Consider the following 18,191-nt stretch of genomic DNA (forward strand, 5'->3'; position numbering starts at 1 on the left):
GGAGATTTTTCCCAGTCCCTCCAGCCTCTGGAGCTGTCCTGGATTGGCCCTGTCACCTCCCTGTCTCCGTCGAGTCCCAGCACGGACTCTGGGAAGCTCTGGGACCCCTGTGGGGCCTGGAGCACTAGGGCAGTTCTAGCATCTGAGAGGCAGGGGAGGCAGAGCCCAGATCCCATGGGGTCCCTCCCACCATTTCAGCTCCTTGATTATGTCCTGAAGTTGGGTTGATCGGGGGACGTAGCGAGGTTTTTCATCGTTGACATACTAGGAGGAGTCTGTTGGCAGCTGCTGGCTCTTCTCCCTCCCTGCGGGGTTCCCTCACCCTGTGTCTTTGCTGGAGTATTTCATTCTCACCGACACTGGCTTGACTGGAGTGGGGCTCTGACCTCCCACACCAGGCCTTTCTAACCTCTGCCTCCTCCCCATTTTCTTCCTTGCTCCCATTAGGATCTGTTTCAGGTACTGGCTCTGTGATGGCCTCTTTTACCCCCTCATCGCTTCTCTTCTCCATCTCTTCTCTTACTGCAGACCCCGGGTTCTGGGTCACTTGTGACTTGTGCGTCTCTCCTGCCAATGCCTTCACCCCCCAACCTCTCCATCGCTTTCCTGCTGTGTCCTGGCTGCTCCGCACTAGAGTGCTTCTCTCTGTCTCTCTCCCAGCCCATTGCTGCCACCCCCCGCCCCCCAGCCGCCCGCCCCTGCCCCCGCTCACCTGTGCACTCATTGCAGTGCTTCAGGGGACCTGGCGGTCACAGACAGCAGCAGCCCCTGGGGCGGCGGATACCCCGCTTTGGGAGGGAGCATGCCTTCCCAGAGCACATCTCACTGCTGTCGCTTTCCCTCCTTGTCTCCTTCCTAGTCTGGTGCTGCTGGTCGTCCTTAACATGATGCTCTTCTACAAACTCTGGATGCTGGAATACACCACCCAGACCCTCACCGCCTGGCAGGGTCTGCGGCTCCAGGAAAGGTAATCCTGGCCTCTGCCCCTCGCCACGACCTCCACGCGCCCTGGTTCCTGCCCCCCAGTCTCCTTGGGACTGCCCTGCTGCCTTGGGCCAGGGATAACCCTTCGGGGTGAGCCCGCAGGCGAGGTCTGGAAACTGTCCCTGTCATTTTAGTTGGCTTCTGGTTTGGGCACGAGGGGACCAGGCCCAGTGAGCAGAGGGCGAAGCGCTCTGATGTGACTCTTTGCCCCTTAGGGATCTGGGAGCACAGAACAAGCTACTGAGCATAACTCCAGCTGCTGGGGTGCCCCTTCTTCTACCCCACAGGTTACCCCAGTCTCAGACAGAGTGGGCCCAGCTCCTAGAGTCCCAGCAAAAGTACCACGACACCGAGCTGCAAAAGTGGCGGGAGATCATCAAATCCTCGGTGATGCTCCTTGACCAGGTGAGCTGCCCTCCCTGCCCTCCCTGCCCTAGTCACGAGGACATGGAATTCCTTCTCTGTGCTCCGCAAAGGAGCTCCATCTCCACCAGCACCCGCCAGGCCTCATCCTCCTCTGCATGCTTCTCCTGGGCCACCTGTTGTTCCAACTTTAAAGCCATCCAGTAATGGGCTGTGGAAGTAATAACAAGGAAGTAATAGCAATGGAGTCACACGCTGGATTAGCAGCAGGAAAGCTGTAGTCAGAAGGGAGGAGTGCTTTTTCTTTTCTTGGTAACCCATAGTCACCTGACAGGCATTTCAAGAGAGAACCCCCTTTTTAGATTTGTCTTTAGTTCTTTTTGATGTATGCCACCCTCAGAGCATCACACAGACACACCACTTTCAGCACCAGAAATGCTGGGAAGGTGGCTGGACCACGTCTCCTTTTCCTAACATCTTCCTGGTACAGTTGCTTGTGTCCCTTCTGAAAACTAGCTGCCTCTGTTTAAGAATATCATCCTGGGGCAAAATCAACAACTAGGCCCACTTTTTTTTCAGGGGAAGGAGCTGCTTCCTTCCCCAAGGAGAATTTAGCATCTTACAAAAGGCTCCCAAGTGGTTGCCAAGACAGCAGGCACCTACCTCTGTTATGCAAGACAACTAGAAGGATAGGAGACTGCAGATTTGCCTGACAGTTCTGTCCCTAAAGAGTTCCTTAGGTCTTGTGGTCAGCCAGACCTGAGCTGCAATCCTAACCCTGCCCCGAGCTTGTTTTGTGACCCCAAGCTAGTATATAGTATATAGAAGGATATACTATTTCTTCACATACAAAATGGGAATTGAACTCATTGCTTCAGAGTTTGCTGACACATGGGAGGTGCTCATTAATATCAGACTTTATTTCCCCTCCATAGTTTGGTCTTAGCTCTAAATTAAGGAGAGAGCATTTTGGCACAGCTATCAGGATCCAGTTTAATGTATAGCTGTTTAGCTTTGGAGCCACATTTAAGGAGGAACTTTTTTTTTTACCTGAAGGAGGATAAGTGGCATAGCGAGGAGTTTAGAGGCCCTGTTATACATATAAAAACGGGTTGATAGAGTTGAAGATACACTCAGGAGAAGGGATGTCCGCAGACGTGGAGGTCCAACAGGCAGGATGGACTGCTTGGGAAGCTCCAGAGCATGGGTTCTGGCTAGACATTACAGGAAGGTGGGTTTTTGAGTCATCAAATAAAAACAGCCTGCTGCGGTGAAAGCCGCCGGGCGCTGGAGCCAGCTGCTGCAAAGGACTGAGATTCCATTTCTGAAAGGGCTCAAGGGGTGGTGAGATGATGTGGGATAAGGAATTTAGGAATTAAGCGGGGTGAGCAGGGGTTGAACTGGACGACTCAGTTCTCTTCCCAACTCTAGAATTCTATTTCAAGTGGGTCCCTGTAGGTTGGAACTTGGGAATGTCAGATTCATAGTGTGGTAGATGCGACTCCATGAGCATTAGGTTAGGGTTTTGTTTTATTCCCTTTAAAAGTAGCTTTTAAAAGAAAAGGAGTGGGCCCCCTTATCCCATTAAAGCAGAGGATGTGGAAGAAACAGAAGAAAGTGGGAAATTAGGCAGAGAGACCAGAGGTGCTCAAAATCCATAACCATTTACCTATGAAATGTTAACTGTACTGAGGTGGAACACAGCTAATTACTTACAATGTTTTAAATGTGTTGTGGCATGATTGGCCATTTCAGGATTTTACTGCTGGAACTGCCCCATTTAGACGCCACGCCATGACTAATAATGTTTGTGTCTGTTTCTTAAGGGAGGTTAAGCAGTTCAGTTAAGGTTAAGTTAATTAAGTGATGTGGGTACAACCAGATGCCTGCCCTTGTCTGCTTGGCTCCCAGGGTGTATAAGGGAAGGATTTAGACTCATCGCAGGCCAAACAGCCGTGAAACAAAAGTTAAAGATGACTCGTTCAGAGCCCGAGGGGTACACGGGGTGTATGAGAGGCCGGGTGAAGGAAGGTGATGGTGAGCAGAGAGACTGGGTTTGTTCGGGACCTTAGCAGTGGGTGGGGCTGGAACAGGCGAGATAAAGAAGAGGCGCCAGGCTGTGGAACGATGTGGCAGAGGGTACAAAGGCAGGAAGTACAGGATCCTCAGGGTCAGTGGGGAGCTAAGTTGGCTGAGTCGAAAACCAGGTTGAGTGGCAGTGCCACACGTGGCTCCTCCTGACAGCTGAATTCTTGTGCGAGAGCCACAGATCACCGACACGTGGCAAACCTTACCCCAGGGGTTCCCTGTGCTAGACTGGCTTCCCCTTTCTGCCCGAGACTGTGTCCCGTGAGTGTTGCCCTTGCTTAGGAGCCCGGCTCCCTTTAGCTCCCTGGCGTGGTAAGGGCCCTGCCATTGGCTGGCGTGGGGGGCACTGCTGGGCGGAGAAGCCCACGGAGGGCACACACCCGGGGCTGTGGCGGGCTCCCTGTCTTACAGATGAAGGACTCCCTCATCAACCTTCAGAACGGCATCAGGTCCCGGGACCACACGCCAGAAAGCGAAGAGAAGAGGAGCCGCTATCACTGACAAGGCAGGGGCGGGGGCGGCCGCCGGAGGCCTGTGCAATACATGTACATAGATCATATAAATATATATATATATATATATACAGAATATAAATATATATATATTCTATACAGATTTTAAAAAGAGATAATGCCTATGTACCAGGGAGCAGGGCCGCCTGCTGTGCCGGCCGGCGGAGGGGCGGAGGAGGGCAGGGACCACCGCTCAGCACCGACCTCCCCTGACCCTCCTCCTCTCCATCCCCTCGTCCGCACCCTTTCCCTTGCTCGCCGTTCTTGGCTCTGAGAAGGGAAGTGTTATTGAGCCAAAGTTAATGCCTGTGAAGACCCTGAGGTCTTAAAAAGAAGTCTCAAGGGGCATTGCTTACGGTGCTTCATTCCCTGATTCCCTTTTGATTCATTTCCAAAATAAAAGAGAATCTTTCCTTCCCTACGCCACGCTTCCCCAGGTGTTCTCTTGTGAACGAGGAAGCATTGAGGGCAGGCACCCATTCTGAACCCCACCCCACGAGGCAACCCCCTTTCTGTGGACCATCCGCCAAAAGCCAGGTGGAGAGAGCAGTTGGGAAGCTCGGAGGCCTGCGCTGTGGGGCCGGGCTCTGTAGCTGCAGGCCCCCCGAGGACCCCTGTTCCAAAGGTCAGCCCGCTCCATCACGCCTCGCACCTCCTTCTGACCTGTGTAGGGCAGGGACCCAATAAGGGCTAGAGATTTCTTCCTTTCCCACCCCCCTTCTCTCTGGTCTTCTCCCAGGCTGGATCTGGGTAAAGCGCCACATTTTTAGTGCCTAAAGCCCTATTTTTTTCTCTGTGCCCTAAGAGCACATTGTCTATTAGCCAGGGCAGAGCATTTTTGATCTTGCTAAACCTCTTATAGTGGTTATAAGCAAGCCAGGTCTGTGGCTATAATTCCTTCACTTTGAGCTGTCAGGACAAATCAGGGTGTCTTAGGATGTCCAGGGTTCAGGGTGAATGTCCCAGCATGGAACAGGCTGTAGGTTCCAACCAGAGACTGCTGTGTGAGTGGTGAGCACCAGTATCCAGCATCTGCTTGGCTGCCAGCATCGTTTACTCTCAGTGAAGGGCCCACATCTCCCAAGGGGGACAGCTGTCTGGGACACACTGCACGTCGAAGGAGACCTAAGCCCTTGGGGGGAACAGATTTGGCAACGGTGCATTCATTTGGGTGGTAGAAAGCCAGATCAGTACTCTGCCCCATGGGAGCATTCCAAATCCTGTTGCTCAGATATGGGAGTGGGAGTTCTGGCAGAGCAGGCAAAGCCTTCTGTGGTCTCTGGCCCCAGAGAGAAATGAAATCCCTTAGGAGTAGGAAGACGACCTTGGTTTAGGAAAGCGAGTTGCTCAGGGCTTTGACCCGGTGGTGCCCTTCTGGGCATGCTTACCATCCTTCGTGCCCTGTTTCTCCTTGTATTGACCAAAAGAATCCTGCCAGCCTCACAGAGCTCGCAGGGATTCTTGATCAGGAAAGCACTGCACCAGTTTGGCAAGGAGAGCTCTCCCCTATGGCTTGGTCTCCTAGTGATCCTCTTGAGGCAGGGGGCAGAAGGAAGGCAGAGCTCATCGGTCATTTCACCTGGGAGAAGAGCAGGGCATCTTCTTCTGTTGGGATGGCCTGAGCATCCTATTCTGGCAATGAAAGAAGAGCTTTTTGACTTTCTGGTCTGAGAATATGGTGTTGTTATTGCCTTAAGGGCAGGATAACAAGCCGGAAAGATCCATGCCTAGGCCACCACCCAGGGCAGTGGGTGGGAGGGCCCCATGGGATCCGCCAGAATCCATATCCCTCCCCTAGAACAGCAGTGAGGAAGTGGAGGTGAGGGTCATCCTCATGAAGGGGGGATGTGCCCCCGGCCAGCGCTCGCTGCTCATTCTGATCCAGGATTTGGAGCAGGAGACCCTGGTGAGGGTCGAGGCTCCTGGGCCCGCAGCCCGAGGAGGGGGGCGTGCAGGGTGCTGGAAACATCCCTGTTGGAGTAGCCGGGGGCCAAAATCATTCCCAGAGACTTGAAAAGCAAAGATAGTAAACGATCTAAGTTATTCCATACATACATGATTACTTATTTATTTAAACTATCCAATTATTAGAGGCCCCACTGGTAGGACCTCTGGGTCGACATTAAGAGGGTTCTTTGCTGGGAGTACAGTGATACAGGGAGACCTGGCTTTGCTGCTCTGCTTCTGCTTGACCTCTCAGGCCCACTCCAGGGACGAGCGGGTGACAGGGAGGGACTGTTTGAGCTTTGGCCTTGTCTGGGAGGCGGGCAAGGCTGGGCTTTGTCAAGCTTAAAAGAGGCCCTGCCAGGGAAGAACAAGCCTTCCGGGTTAGAGATGAGTGGCAGGGCAGGGCCTGGGGTCCCGGGAAATGCAGGGTAGTTAAACTTCTTCTCTGTGGGCTAGAAGGGCTGGGGAGGCCACGAGACAGTGAGAGGAGGGGAGAAGGAGGGAGGGGCTGCGTTGCTCAGTGTTAACCTAGGAGGGTGTTTCTTCCCTCACTGGCTTGGTCTTCCTTTGGGAAGGGACCTGCCTTTGGACTTCCACTAAGAGAAGGAAGTAGTGGCAAAAAGGGCATCATCTTAGATGAAGGCGAAGAAGCCTTTCACCCATCCTTCCTCCTCCTTTTGAGAAGAATCAGTGAAGAAAAGGCATTCCTGGTTCTAGCACTTCTTCTCTTTTGGCTCAGCCCAAACCTGCTGGCGTCTGGATTATGTGTGCAGCTTTGGCTCAGATCCTTGGCTGGTGCCAGAGCGCTGACGCTAACTAGGACCCTGGGATGTCAAGGAGGAAGGAGGATCAGGAAACCTCAGGAGGAATGCTTCGTCAGAAGTGGATCCTCTCCACGCCCGTGTCCCCAGCCCAGGCTTGGACCACGTGGAATACATTTGCAGGCAGCATCTCTGGGGTGAAATCTTGCAAAAAGAACTGGAGGAAGAATCTCTCTGGACTGTTTGTGGTCTCAGAAGGATCCTTTCTGGGCCGCGCTCGCTATGCTGTTGCTTTAGCTCTGCAGGGCAGCCAGAGCCAGGCCTTCCTCCCCAGGCCCCGCGCGGAGGGCCACCCTCTTCTCTCTTTCCCCAGGTGGCAAGGCTGTGGTCTCCCTCCCCACATGCCCGACTCACCTGCCTGCTTCTCTAGGAAACTGGAGACTCTCTCTTCTGGATTCTCCCCTCCCCAACCCTTGTCTCTAGGCTGTGGGACAATCACCCCATTCACCACTTGCCCTCCCCAATCCTCATCCCCCCAAATCAAGCAGGCTGGCCCCGCTCCCCTCCACTTCTGTGTTTTCTTCCAGAAGATGCATTTTGGGTCTGAGAGGAGCATTTTTCCGGAAGGCACCTTTTAACACCCCTGCTTTCCCGATGTGGAGCAGGAATTTGCACACGGTGTAGAGAGCTCCCCTTCCCACCTCTCTGCCCAGCCTTGTTACCTCACTCCTGCTCCGGCCACAGCTGTGATGGACCCAGCCAGCTCCTCATTTTGGTGTTCTGTGCGGCCTCTCAGGGGTCTTGGCGATTGTTTTCTGTTGTGACCTGAGGTCCTCAGCAGGCCTGGGAGCCTGGACTGGAGCCTTGACTGCTGGCGAGAAGCACCTTGCCTGCCAAGAGGGGCTGATGCCAGACGATCCACCTGACATGCGAAGATGTAAAGGACATTATCACCTCTGCCTCTTGGCCCTCCTGGCTTCTCTCAATGCAGTGAGACACTCCAGAAGCAAAATGGTGGCCTCTGCCCCAGGCAAGACAGCTGGCTGTGTCTGGGGAGTTGGCCCCTGGGCTTGGGTTCCTCATGCTGAGATTGCATAGTCAGAGCAACCCTTTTTGCCAACAGTAGTGTGTGGCTCCCCACATTTCTCTATCCTGCACTCTAGAGCCAGACCACTCTCTGCATGGACCAGATCATCTTCCCAAACCCATGGTGCTTTCTCCCCCACTCAACCTAGACTCCAAGGTGGGGAAGGACGGGTCAGAGGCCTTAGTGGCCCCTGGATAATCCTGACATGGGGTGGAGTCGGGGAAGGCGGGGGGAGCAGCCCCCTACACCTGCACTGGGCCATACATGGGAAAGAACACAGGTTGATTGCAGTCGAGTTGTCTGGCCATCTGTATTTGGATCTATAACTGTACTTTGCCTGGCGCTGTGCGCAAGGTCTGAAAACTTACTGCTAGTACCTAGAAACATACAAGGCTTCCCAGCCAAATCTTAATGTAAAGTAGCTAGAGCCATGGAAGTACAGTATGAATTAAACAAGTATTGAACTACAAAATAAATGGTGTGTGTGTTTATTGCATCATTCATTAGTGCTCATCATCCCAGGTGTTGCTGGCCTTTCCGGATGTGGACAGGACAAGTCCTGAAGGCACACCTCTGTGTGTGTGTGTGTGTGCACGTGTGTGCACGTGTGTGCACTCGCACAGGCACCCTCCTGCACCTACACACAGCCATCCACTCAACATCTGGGGAGGAAGGCAGCCTGATGAAGTGGAATGGACAAGAAGTTTTGGGGTCAGACCTGAGTATAAACTACAGCATCACTATTGACCAGTAGTGTGACCTTTGACCCCCAACTAATACTCCAAGCCTCAGCCTTTTTAGAGGCTCTGTGTGTGTGTGTGTGTGTGTGTGTGTGTATTTGTTAGTACAGTGGCTGGTAGTATACTAAGATAATTTTTATTTTGTTATTAATCAGTACTATTGTTACTGCAGGGGCATATGATGGATTGGGAATCCCAATGACAATTTTCTATTTCCCTTTTGCAGCCTTGGCCACTGGGAGCCAGCTTTGCTTAATTTCCTTAATGTTCCCTAAACCGGTAAGGGAGTGTGACCCCTTCCTTCATCAGGCCTGCCTTGCAGGTAGCCCCTGCCACTTGGTAGGAAACTTGTGTGATATCAGGCAGGTGAGAACACAAGTGACGTTTGTATTCCTCTGTATTTGGGAGAGGCCAGACCACACACTTACCATAAGTTTAATTCTAGACTATTAAATGTATTTGTCATTCTCTGGGCATGCACCCCCTGGTGGTGGGTTCTGGAATTGATGTAGGCTAAGGAGGTACATAGAAGCCATAGTGTATGTAGCAGACACACATAGGAGAGCAAACAACAAGCAGTGTTTAGAGAGACTTTATTGACATAACAGGGAATTTACTGAAAAACACTACATACTGGCATTAGGTTGTTGAGAGCTTGGGGTGGTCAGGAACATTTCTACAGAGTTCAGAAAAAGATTGGCTGAGGAAAATCAAGAAAAAGCAATATGAAGGTAACAGCATGGTAAAGAGCCCCATCTGTTGCAAGACTGTATTTGCTCATTGTGTTTGAGGGCATGTCACAGACCTCCTTCCCCGTCACACACACTGCCCAGCAGATGCAGCTCTTGCCAAATGGTGACTCAGGGAAAAAACAAGAGTGTTACCGATGTTGAGGCTTAGCTGGCCTATCGCAGTGGCTGAATCTGATCTACAGCTCAGAGTTGCTTAAAGTGCTAATCTACTGAGCCCTACTAGAAACTCAAGTGGTGGTGGTGGGGAACTAAACATGAGTTATCTGCCACAGTAGAGTTTTAGAAATTATCAAAGGCTTGGGTAATATTTTCCATACCTAACACCATGGGGCACACCAAGGGTCTAGATTGGTGCCTGACACAGAGTAGGTGCTGAAATGTAGATGCATGACAGTGGGACTAATGAATATAAGGACTATTCAAATATATTTGCAATGACCAGGTGAATTCCCTGGGTTAGGGATTTTTCATTTACAAAAAGGAAGACTCTTCTTTTTCCTTCATTTTTCCATTTCCAAGTTAACCTAGGAAAGAGGAACTAAGATATTTCTGAAATGGGTCTAGCTCTTCTTCCTACAAAGATGCAATTACACAGCCTTTCCTCTCTGATTTATGACAAATGGGCTCACAGATTCTGAGATGGTGTTTTTCCCTTTTTGATATAGTTTGGTGGTGGTGGTCGGGGGGGAGCTATTGTCTCTTAACCATTCACTGCTTAACACATATTTTGAATATATTTCTGCTTTGAAAAATTCCTACTAACCTTTCTAGTTTGGTATCTAAGGAAAACCGGGAACTCAAAGAATCAGAAATCTGGGTGTGTGGATATTTGTGACTGAAATACTAAAAGATATTGCTTCATCTGAAAATAAGGGTTGGGGAGAGGCAGGCACTGACTCTCAAGATATTTCCACAAAGGACATGGGGCTGTGATATAAGACTGAGCAGGCAGTAAGAAGGTGAGTAGGGCAAGATGCTTTCAGGGCCACCTAAGTTGAGCAATCAAGTTCATGGCTATTAAGCAGGAAGAAAAGAAAAATCAGATCCAGCCTAGCTTGGCCTTCAGTGAATTGTGTTACTGAGGATCAGTCATGAGAAATATCCAGCACCAAGACAACAGGTGGGGTTCCTAAAGTGATAATAGCCCTTGAGAACACTCCTAAGCCCTTTAACAAGAAGAGCATGCCCAATGAAGCTTCTGGAGCAACGCATGTTTAGTCTGGGTCCTTTTTAGGAATATGGGGAGAGACGGAGTGGCTGAGGATTTGAAGTAGGCTGGTGTTCACAGTACCTTGTAGACTGATAGTCATGATCAAGTCTCCCAGGAAGGAGTTTAACTGTAATTCAGGAGAAATAATGGTGTATCAACCAACTAGAAAGGCAAAACCAAAGTGAGATTGACCCTCAAAGCACATGTCTAGCATCTGCCATGAAACAAAGTGGACAAGGGACCATGGAGCAGGAACAGGGGGTGGGAGATGCTGAACATCTCAGGACAGATGAGAGGCAGCGACTAGGCAGAAATTAAAAAATGAAAGAGTAGCTATGGTCTAAGTGGAGAGAGAGATGGGCAGGCAGTCAGTAGACCTGGATTCCAGCTCTCCATTTGCCAACTATGAACACAGGATTTGGTAAAGCTACCTAGCCTACATATCAGCAGTATCTGCCTCATGGGGCCAGTTGTGAAGAAGAAATAGGTGAAATTAAAATGCTTTGTAAATTGTATGGCTCAGATGACAGTATTAAGGATGAGAAGAGTTGAGAAGTTAGAAAAAGGAAAAGATTGCTTGTAAAAGGTAAGAAGAAATTAAAGCTCATTAGAAATTAGGAAACATCTGAGTTGGACTTTTTTTTTTAAAAAAAAGGCGATCGTGCATATTACTACATTATAACTTAGATGCATTGTCTACTGGAAGCAAGAGGAAGGTGGCGTGGTAGGAAGTAGGTTGCTTCTACTTTAAGCTCTGCCATCAACCAGCCATGTGGCTGGGAAAACCTCACAGTAACCCAGGCCTGTTCTCCTAACTATCAAGTAAGAAAAATGATCTATGTTCTGTCCCTTATTTCAGAGGGATTGTGTGGGAAATTACCAATGAGAAATGTCTTGAATTTCTTGACAAAGTTTTTTCTTCAATAAAATTAGACTTTTGAATATATGAACAAGGACTTATCTCAAGTACTTCCCCAGGGATGGAAGAGATGAAGAAAAAAGAAATTGAGCTTGTTAAGTGAGGCCCAAGGCCAGTGAGGTATGATCTTTTCGCTACTAGTTCCCCCAGATCTGAGGGTAACTAGCTCATCGACTCCCCTTAACTGTCGTCATATCTCATAGAGCACCCCCCCTCCCTTATCACTGGGACCAGTCACTCAATTAAAATGCAACACAAGACACTGAAATGTTTCCAGTGTACCTCTGCTCTCCCAAAATCTAGAAGAAGAAAAAAATAACTTAGGCATTATGATTCACAGGTGAAATATTTGGAAGCCACTAGCCCATCCCTCCCTTGTCATTTCACTCAGTCACTTATCCATGTCAGACTAAGAAGCATGTTTCCTAGTTTAAATGTCATTCCTAGAGGCAGTCGCCTTCTGGAGGGTGTTTCAGATTCATAAATCTTTTCACTAACGAAATTCCTCAAGTCCACCTCATCCTTCTCTCTGCCTTTCCTAGTCAGTTTCTAGTTACCCAAACCTATCAGAGTCAACCTCAGCCAGGTAATCCACCTCAATCTGTGCTTGGAAGAGGCATGGCTATATCCACACTCAATTTCAAAGCCTTTCTAAAGAACAATCATCCCATCTCCAAAGTGTCCGCTGGGCAGCACCTAAGGCTTGTCTCTGCCTCAGTTTATCCTCTGAAGTCTTTTGCTCAGTGAGCCCTGTCTGAGTCTCAGTTGCCTCCTGTAAAATGAGGAATAATACTGATCCACAGAAATTTGGAGAGGAAGAACTTCAGAATTTCAGTTCCAACACCCACGGGAAAATAATGCCTCCTAGCTCTCATGGTATGTTCCCTGGGAAGGGCACGTAGATGTTACCCTAAGATCACCAACATGTTGGTTGACTTTAAGGAGCTACTTAAGTTGCTATCAGTTCTTCTCAACTCTCCTGGCCTTGGCTTGAAGAACTGAGACCAACCTAGGCCTTACAGACCTACCGGGATACGGCCCTTGAGTACCACACTTCAGAGAGCTATTCAGTCACTGCTCAGTGGACTTCCTATCATTGGAGAACCTAGGAAGGCATGCTTTGCTCTGATGTTTAGCCGAGTGGGCCAGGAATATAAAACAACTGACTTGCAGGAATCCTCACTTCATGACACTTTTGCTTTAACCCAAATTAATCATCCTGCTTTTTCCATTAAGACATCCATTCACTTCCAGCCATGGAGAATGAGCCAGTTTCCGCCAGCCGGGGGCCACGGAGGGATGTGCCACCCCCAGCACTTGTGCAAAGTCATGTGGAGCACAGGGGAGAAGTCCAGTTGGTGTGGGTGCTGCTTCCTTGAAAGCTAGGACAGGGGGAGCTTGAGTCCATGTAGAAATGCTGGCTCCTCGGTTCTGGCCAAGTCTTATGGTGTGCAGAGGTCTGATGGAGTTGGGAAGTCAGGAGGTGGATGTTCAGAGGTGAGTGGATGTGTGATGAATGAATAGAAGGATGGATGTGTGAAGGGAAGCAAGGTGGCCCCTGAGGCACCCGCCTGATGCTGTTGACATCACTGAACCTGGGCTTTCCAGTCCCTCAGGGTTCAGGCCACCTACCAATGATAAAACAACTCACTGAGAATTTCCAGCCTAGCCCAGTCCCGCCCAGCCAAGGACTCTCTGACAAATGATTCTTGCAAAGGCAGGGGTGGGGGAAATACTTTCTCTCACTATGGGTCAGGAGCTCACTTGCCCCTACAGTTGGGCCAAAGCAGTTCACTTTCTAAAGGACTTGACATCACATGGAGCTTTGTGACTTGGGAATCAACTTCAAGCAGTACCCTGAGGGTGAGGACACTGGGTAGAGTAGAAATCTAAGGGACCAAATCTAAAGACACTTGCAGTTGTGGCTGACAGTCACTTGTACACCTGCCACATCCTTAGCCACCTTCCCCTCCCCATCTCTGAACATCACCTCAAGTCACATCCCTTCTCCTCTATTCCTCCACTGGTACCGCAGGGTTTTCTTTGTTCTCTGATGGGATGGCAAGGTAGTCCGACCTGCAGGAGGACAGACATGGGAAGAGCATCAGGACTTTTGTACCCAGAGTGGGAACAAGGAAAAGGAAGGATCGAAGGCGCACGGACAAGGATGTCTCCAGAACAGGTTTGTGTTTCCTCTGGCTGTGTTTCCCAAGAGAAAACTAGAATGGCCTTTCAGCGGACTAGAGTAATAGGAGTTGGGGTCTCGGCAGTATATGAATCTTCTCATTTATCCATGTTGTTCTCAGGACTTAGGTTAGAATGTTGGCCAACTGATGGATGTGAAATTATATTTTATAGTTGTTTTGCTTTTCATTTCCCTGAGTACTGCTGAAGTCGAACATCTTTTCATAAGTGTACAGACTACTATTTGGGTTCCTACTATTGTAATTTGACTGTTGCTTTGCCAATTTTTCTTCGGAGATATTTGTTTTTTTTCTCATTGATCTTTCTTGGATGGCTTCATGTCTTAAAAATATCTTCTCCCAGTCTGTTGCTTGTCTCTAAATTTTGCTTATGGATTCTTATAATGAACAAATGGTTTTAACATACAGTGTAATCAAAACTATGTATCATGTTTTCCTTTTTTATTACATATTCTAGTATGTTCCCTTAGAATTATCAAGTTTTACATTTTACCTTGTCTTTAAATCCACTTACAGTTTATTTTTGTTTAGTGTGAGAAATGGGGAATCAAATTTTATGGCATTTTCCCTATGGATAAAAGAATTGTCATTTCAACACTTTCTGGACAGTGCATTCTTCCTTCATTGTTTGTAATGCCAACTCTGTCACACACTAGTCTTTTATATATGCATTAACCGGTTTGGGGTTCTGTGTTTTGTTCTGTTTGTCCATGTTATATGCTAATGTCAGGATCACAAACTCTTTCACTGCTCTGTAAGAAATCTTCAGATGTTACAGGAAAAGTCCTACCAGCCACCTCCCACAAACTTAGGGTTCTTTCTGTGATATAAAGCTAGAAGCTATGACCCATGAGCTAAGTAAGAATGGTTATGACTAGTTTAAAGGGTTGCAAACAAATGAAAAAGAAAAAAAAGAACAATATGCTGCAGAAACTGTAGGATGCTTGCAAAGCCTAAAATATTTACTATCTGGCTGTCCCTTGGTTTAGACTCATTTTGGCCCTGTGGTCTTCCATGTGACTTGTAAGATCAGCTTATCAACTTCCTTGAAAAATCCAATGGGTATTTTGGTTGGAACTTCACTGAATTTGCAGATTAATTTGGGAGAGAATGACCATGTTTGTAACAGTGAGGTTTTCTTCTCCATTTATTTAAGTTCTTTTTTTAAGTCTCTCAGTAAAGTTTTGTCATTTTCTCCTGCACTTTTATCAAATTTATTCCCAGGTACTGGAGAGTATTTGTTGCTATTGTAATTGAAATTTTTAAAAACAGTTTAAATATTTAAATGTTTTTCTAAATTTCTGTGGCTGGAATATAGATGATTTTGATATTTTGATTCATATCAACAATCTTGTGGAATGTTCTCGCTAGCTCTCCTAGTTTGCCTATAGATTCCCTTGGGTTTTCTATGCAGATAAATATATTGGGGATGAATAATGATAATTTAGTTTCCTTCTTTCCAATCTTTGCTCTTTTGCTTTTGTCTTAACTCAGTACACTACCCAGGATCTCCAATATAATATTTGAGTAGAACCCCAAAAGGTTTCTCATATTATAGGCAATTCTTCTAAAGTGAGAACAGGCAACTTTAGATATTTATTGTGGGTTATCTTAGTAATTGCCATTTATCAGTTTAAAGGTGGTTGGTGTTTAGGCTTAAGATTTATGTGTGTTTATCCTGCTCAGGGCATTTTGTGAGTCCTGATTCTGAACAGCCATGGCCTGCCTTAGCCTCTGATTTTCTGAATATTGTTTGGCCCCCGTTTCCTCTGTTCTGTTCTAATGGGTCTTCTCATTTTTTTTCTTCATGTTTCTTTATAATATTTCATCTTTTTATATCTCTTGTGCTTGATCCTGTGTGACTTTCTTACATTTATCTCCTGGTTAGCAGTTCCCATCTTGTAGTGAACGAATCCATTGAGCTTTACCTTTTATTGACTATATTTTTCATCTTTGGATTTTTTTATTCTTATTCAAACCTGCCTGTTCTTTTTTCCTTCGCAGTTTATTCTATTCTTATGCTTTTGGTTCCTCCATGTATTGCTTTAACTCTTTTAAACAAACTTATTTTCTATATCCGATCAGCCCTTCTTGTGTCTGAAGTTGCAAGGATTTAATCCTGCCGTGGGTAACTTTTCTTGCTCATGCTGAATTTCCTGCTCTGTCTTTATCTTTGGATCAGATTGTGAAATTAGATTGTGAAATTAAATTGTGAAATCTGGCAGTGCTTTTATCTGGGGGATCCGGTTAAGCCTCAGCTGAAAGTGGGTCCCTTCAGAGTGATTTTTCATTTGCTGCTACATGGTTATCACTGTCTGGGGACGAATTTTTTAATTGAATTTCTCAGCTTACAGGTTCTTGGATCATGTGGGTAGCATAAATTTAAATCCCAAATATTATGAGAGCTGGCTTGTGGTTACTAATTCTAGAGAGTCTTTTGTTTCTAGTTGGAGTCGGGCCAAGATGGATACATCTCCTTGGTTTTTCTCTGGGTGAGTGGACTGGTTTTCTGATCTATCCTTTGTGTGAGCTGTAGCCCTCTGAGGATCCTGACTCTGATGGGGGCCTCAGTTCCAGCTCTGTTTCCTGTGCAAACCCAATTGTAGGCACTTCCTGTCCAAGCATGGATCTCCCTGTCCAAGTGTGGGCACTTCCTGTCTATGCACTAAAATCCATCCATGCATTAGGTTACCAGGAATGATAGCTCCCCCAGCATATAATTTCTTCCTATCCTTATAGGTTGTCAGTTATAGTTTTTTGCTTCACTGAGATCATATACAAGACGAAAATTTATTTTATTGAGCATTTCCAACTTCTAATGGCCCAGGACTTTCAGGTTATCACCTCAGCAATGTTACTAGCCTTGTACACCCATGAGGGTTCTTTTCTCTCTTCTCCACAATTAGCAGGCCCACGTGGCCTCTTAGACCCTCTGACCCTGTCATTTCCCACATGTGCTTGCTCCTGAGTGACGAGGGCCTTGGCAGAAATGGCCAGGGTGCAGTACAGGCTGGACACTGAACGAGAGCCCCTACTCTGGGTATTCAATTGCTGCAAGGGGGTAGAATGTGTTACCTGCAGGTCCTTAGCTAATAAAGGGCAGTGCCCAGGGAGCCTGATAAGCTCTGTGGTGTACAACAAATAGTTGGGTGTGACAGAGCATGGATGGTAGACACAGAGAGGTGTAGGTTCAAATCCCAGACTCTTTTCTGAACATCTGTGTGGCCTCAGCAGGCCATGTAACCTCTATGAGCCTGCTTCGGCATCTTTAAATGGTCATGATAATGCTAATTTCATGGGACTGTAGTGACAGCCGATGGGCTTTACATTAGGGTTAAGAAAATAGGCTATGAGTTATTCAGGAAGTACGAATTCAAATCTTGCTTTGCCTTTTGTCATGGTCTTAGGCAAATTCTCCCAGGCTGTTTTCTCATCTGCATAATGGGTATATTACTGCTGCCTACCTTGAAGGTTGTCGTGAGGAAACTGGGGGAGAGTGTAAACTGCTTGGCATGTCATCTGTGAGAGTAAGGACTCCGAAGGCGCTTACCACTATTTTAGCATCTTTGGACTTACGCGTTTTCTTGGGCTGCCTCTTCGGCCTTTGAGACCTTCCTGTAGCAATATATCATCTCGATGAGCAGCCACAAGGTGAGGAAGACTAGGAGGATGTACATCATGATTTCTGAGACCACAGAGGTGAAGTCTTCTCCGGCTGCAAGGGGGAGAGTAAGTTCAGAATGGGCATGTCCGACAAACCCAGGGCCGTGACTGGGGTCTGAAACAGGGGAGGCCTATTTTTAAGTATGGCTTGAATAACCACTGGGTCCAAAGGAATGCAAGAAGGGATCAAAGAGATTTAATGCTGTCTGACTCTCCTGTCTGTCAGCTTTCTCACTGACTTTCTTCAGATGCTCTGGAGGGAGGGATGCGGAGAATGATGGGCAGAAGGAGTAGATCCAGGAACTAAGTGAGTTATAATATCTTGGTCCCAATTTTGCATGACTAGTCATTTCCCTTATATAAGACTCAGTTTCTCAATTTGAAAAGTGAGGATAATAATTTACACCACTATACTAGCTAATATATTTAGGAGTATCTTGTGAGATGTAAAGTCTGCACAGATGTGAGGAACATGTCTTAGCTCAAAGCTAATGTCCTCTGAGTTTAGGCTGGCAGAGGGTGATCTCCCTAGTGAGAGAGCATTGGAAAAGGGACAGGGGCCATTGCAGTCAGCCCACCACATGACCTGGGCATGTCCTCTCCAAGTCTGGATTACAAACAGGGACCGTCCCAGTTTATCCACCTTTCAGGTCATCCCAGACCCAGACACAAAGGATTACTGGAGTATTCCATGTAGTAACCATGCTGTCCTCAGGGTTCCACTTCTGAAACATATATGATCCTGCCATGTTCCTGCCTAAAACCCTTCAGTGTCCCATGCTGCACTTGTGATAAAGACTGAAGTCTATTAACATGGCACGCAGGCCATTCACAATCTAGCCTTTCTCACCTCATTCCTGTCTTACTGGTCAGCAAAAGTCCTCATACGTAATGTGTTTTTTGGAAATCTGTGAACATTTCTTCGTCATTTTCCCCCGTCCTAGAACATATCTCACACCCC

The 18,191-nt window shown here is 47.6% G+C and overlaps 2 protein-coding genes across 19 annotated transcripts in view; one reads left to right on the forward strand and one right to left on the reverse strand.

The window, feature by feature from the left end:
* Positions 1 to 8,212, forward strand: part of GRAMD1B (GRAM domain containing 1B) — a 182,565-nt gene extending 174,353 nt beyond the window's left edge. For 15 of the 16 annotated variants that reach the window (XM_057490932.1, XM_057490935.1, XM_057490936.1 and 12 more), the window contains 3 exons: positions 860 to 967; positions 1,272 to 1,389; positions 3,847 to 4,368. In XM_057490932.1, coding sequence (XP_057346915.1) covers positions 860 to 967; positions 1,272 to 1,389; positions 3,847 to 3,936 — 316 coding nt within the window. In that variant the 3' untranslated portion in view covers positions 3,937 to 4,368. Of the gene's footprint in view, positions 1 to 859; positions 968 to 1,271; positions 1,390 to 3,846; positions 4,369 to 7,242 lie in introns of those variants that run through there. The other variant, XM_057490924.1, reaches the window with a different exon arrangement.
* SCN3B (sodium voltage-gated channel beta subunit 3) overlaps positions 1 to 18,191 on the reverse strand; it is a 261,377-nt gene that overhangs the window by 229,135 nt on the left and 14,051 nt on the right. The window contains exons 5-7 of one of the 3 annotated variants that reach the window (XM_036930293.2): positions 17,144 to 17,282; positions 13,354 to 13,439; positions 9,040 to 12,991 (exon numbers count right to left, since the gene is read on the reverse strand). In XM_036930293.2, the coding sequence (XP_036786188.1) occupies positions 13,376 to 13,439; positions 17,144 to 17,282 (203 nt within the window). In that variant the 3' untranslated portion in view covers positions 9,040 to 12,991; positions 13,354 to 13,375. Of the gene's footprint in view, positions 1 to 9,039; positions 13,440 to 17,143; positions 17,283 to 18,191 lie in introns of those variants that run through there. The other 2 variants (XR_008993441.1, XM_036930292.2) reach the window with 2 other exon arrangements.

The sequence above is a fragment of the Manis pentadactyla genome, chromosome 13 (genome assembly GCF_030020395.1).
Source record: "Manis pentadactyla isolate mManPen7 chromosome 13, mManPen7.hap1, whole genome shotgun sequence".
Taxonomy (NCBI): Eukaryota; Metazoa; Chordata; class Mammalia; order Pholidota; family Manidae; genus Manis; species Manis pentadactyla.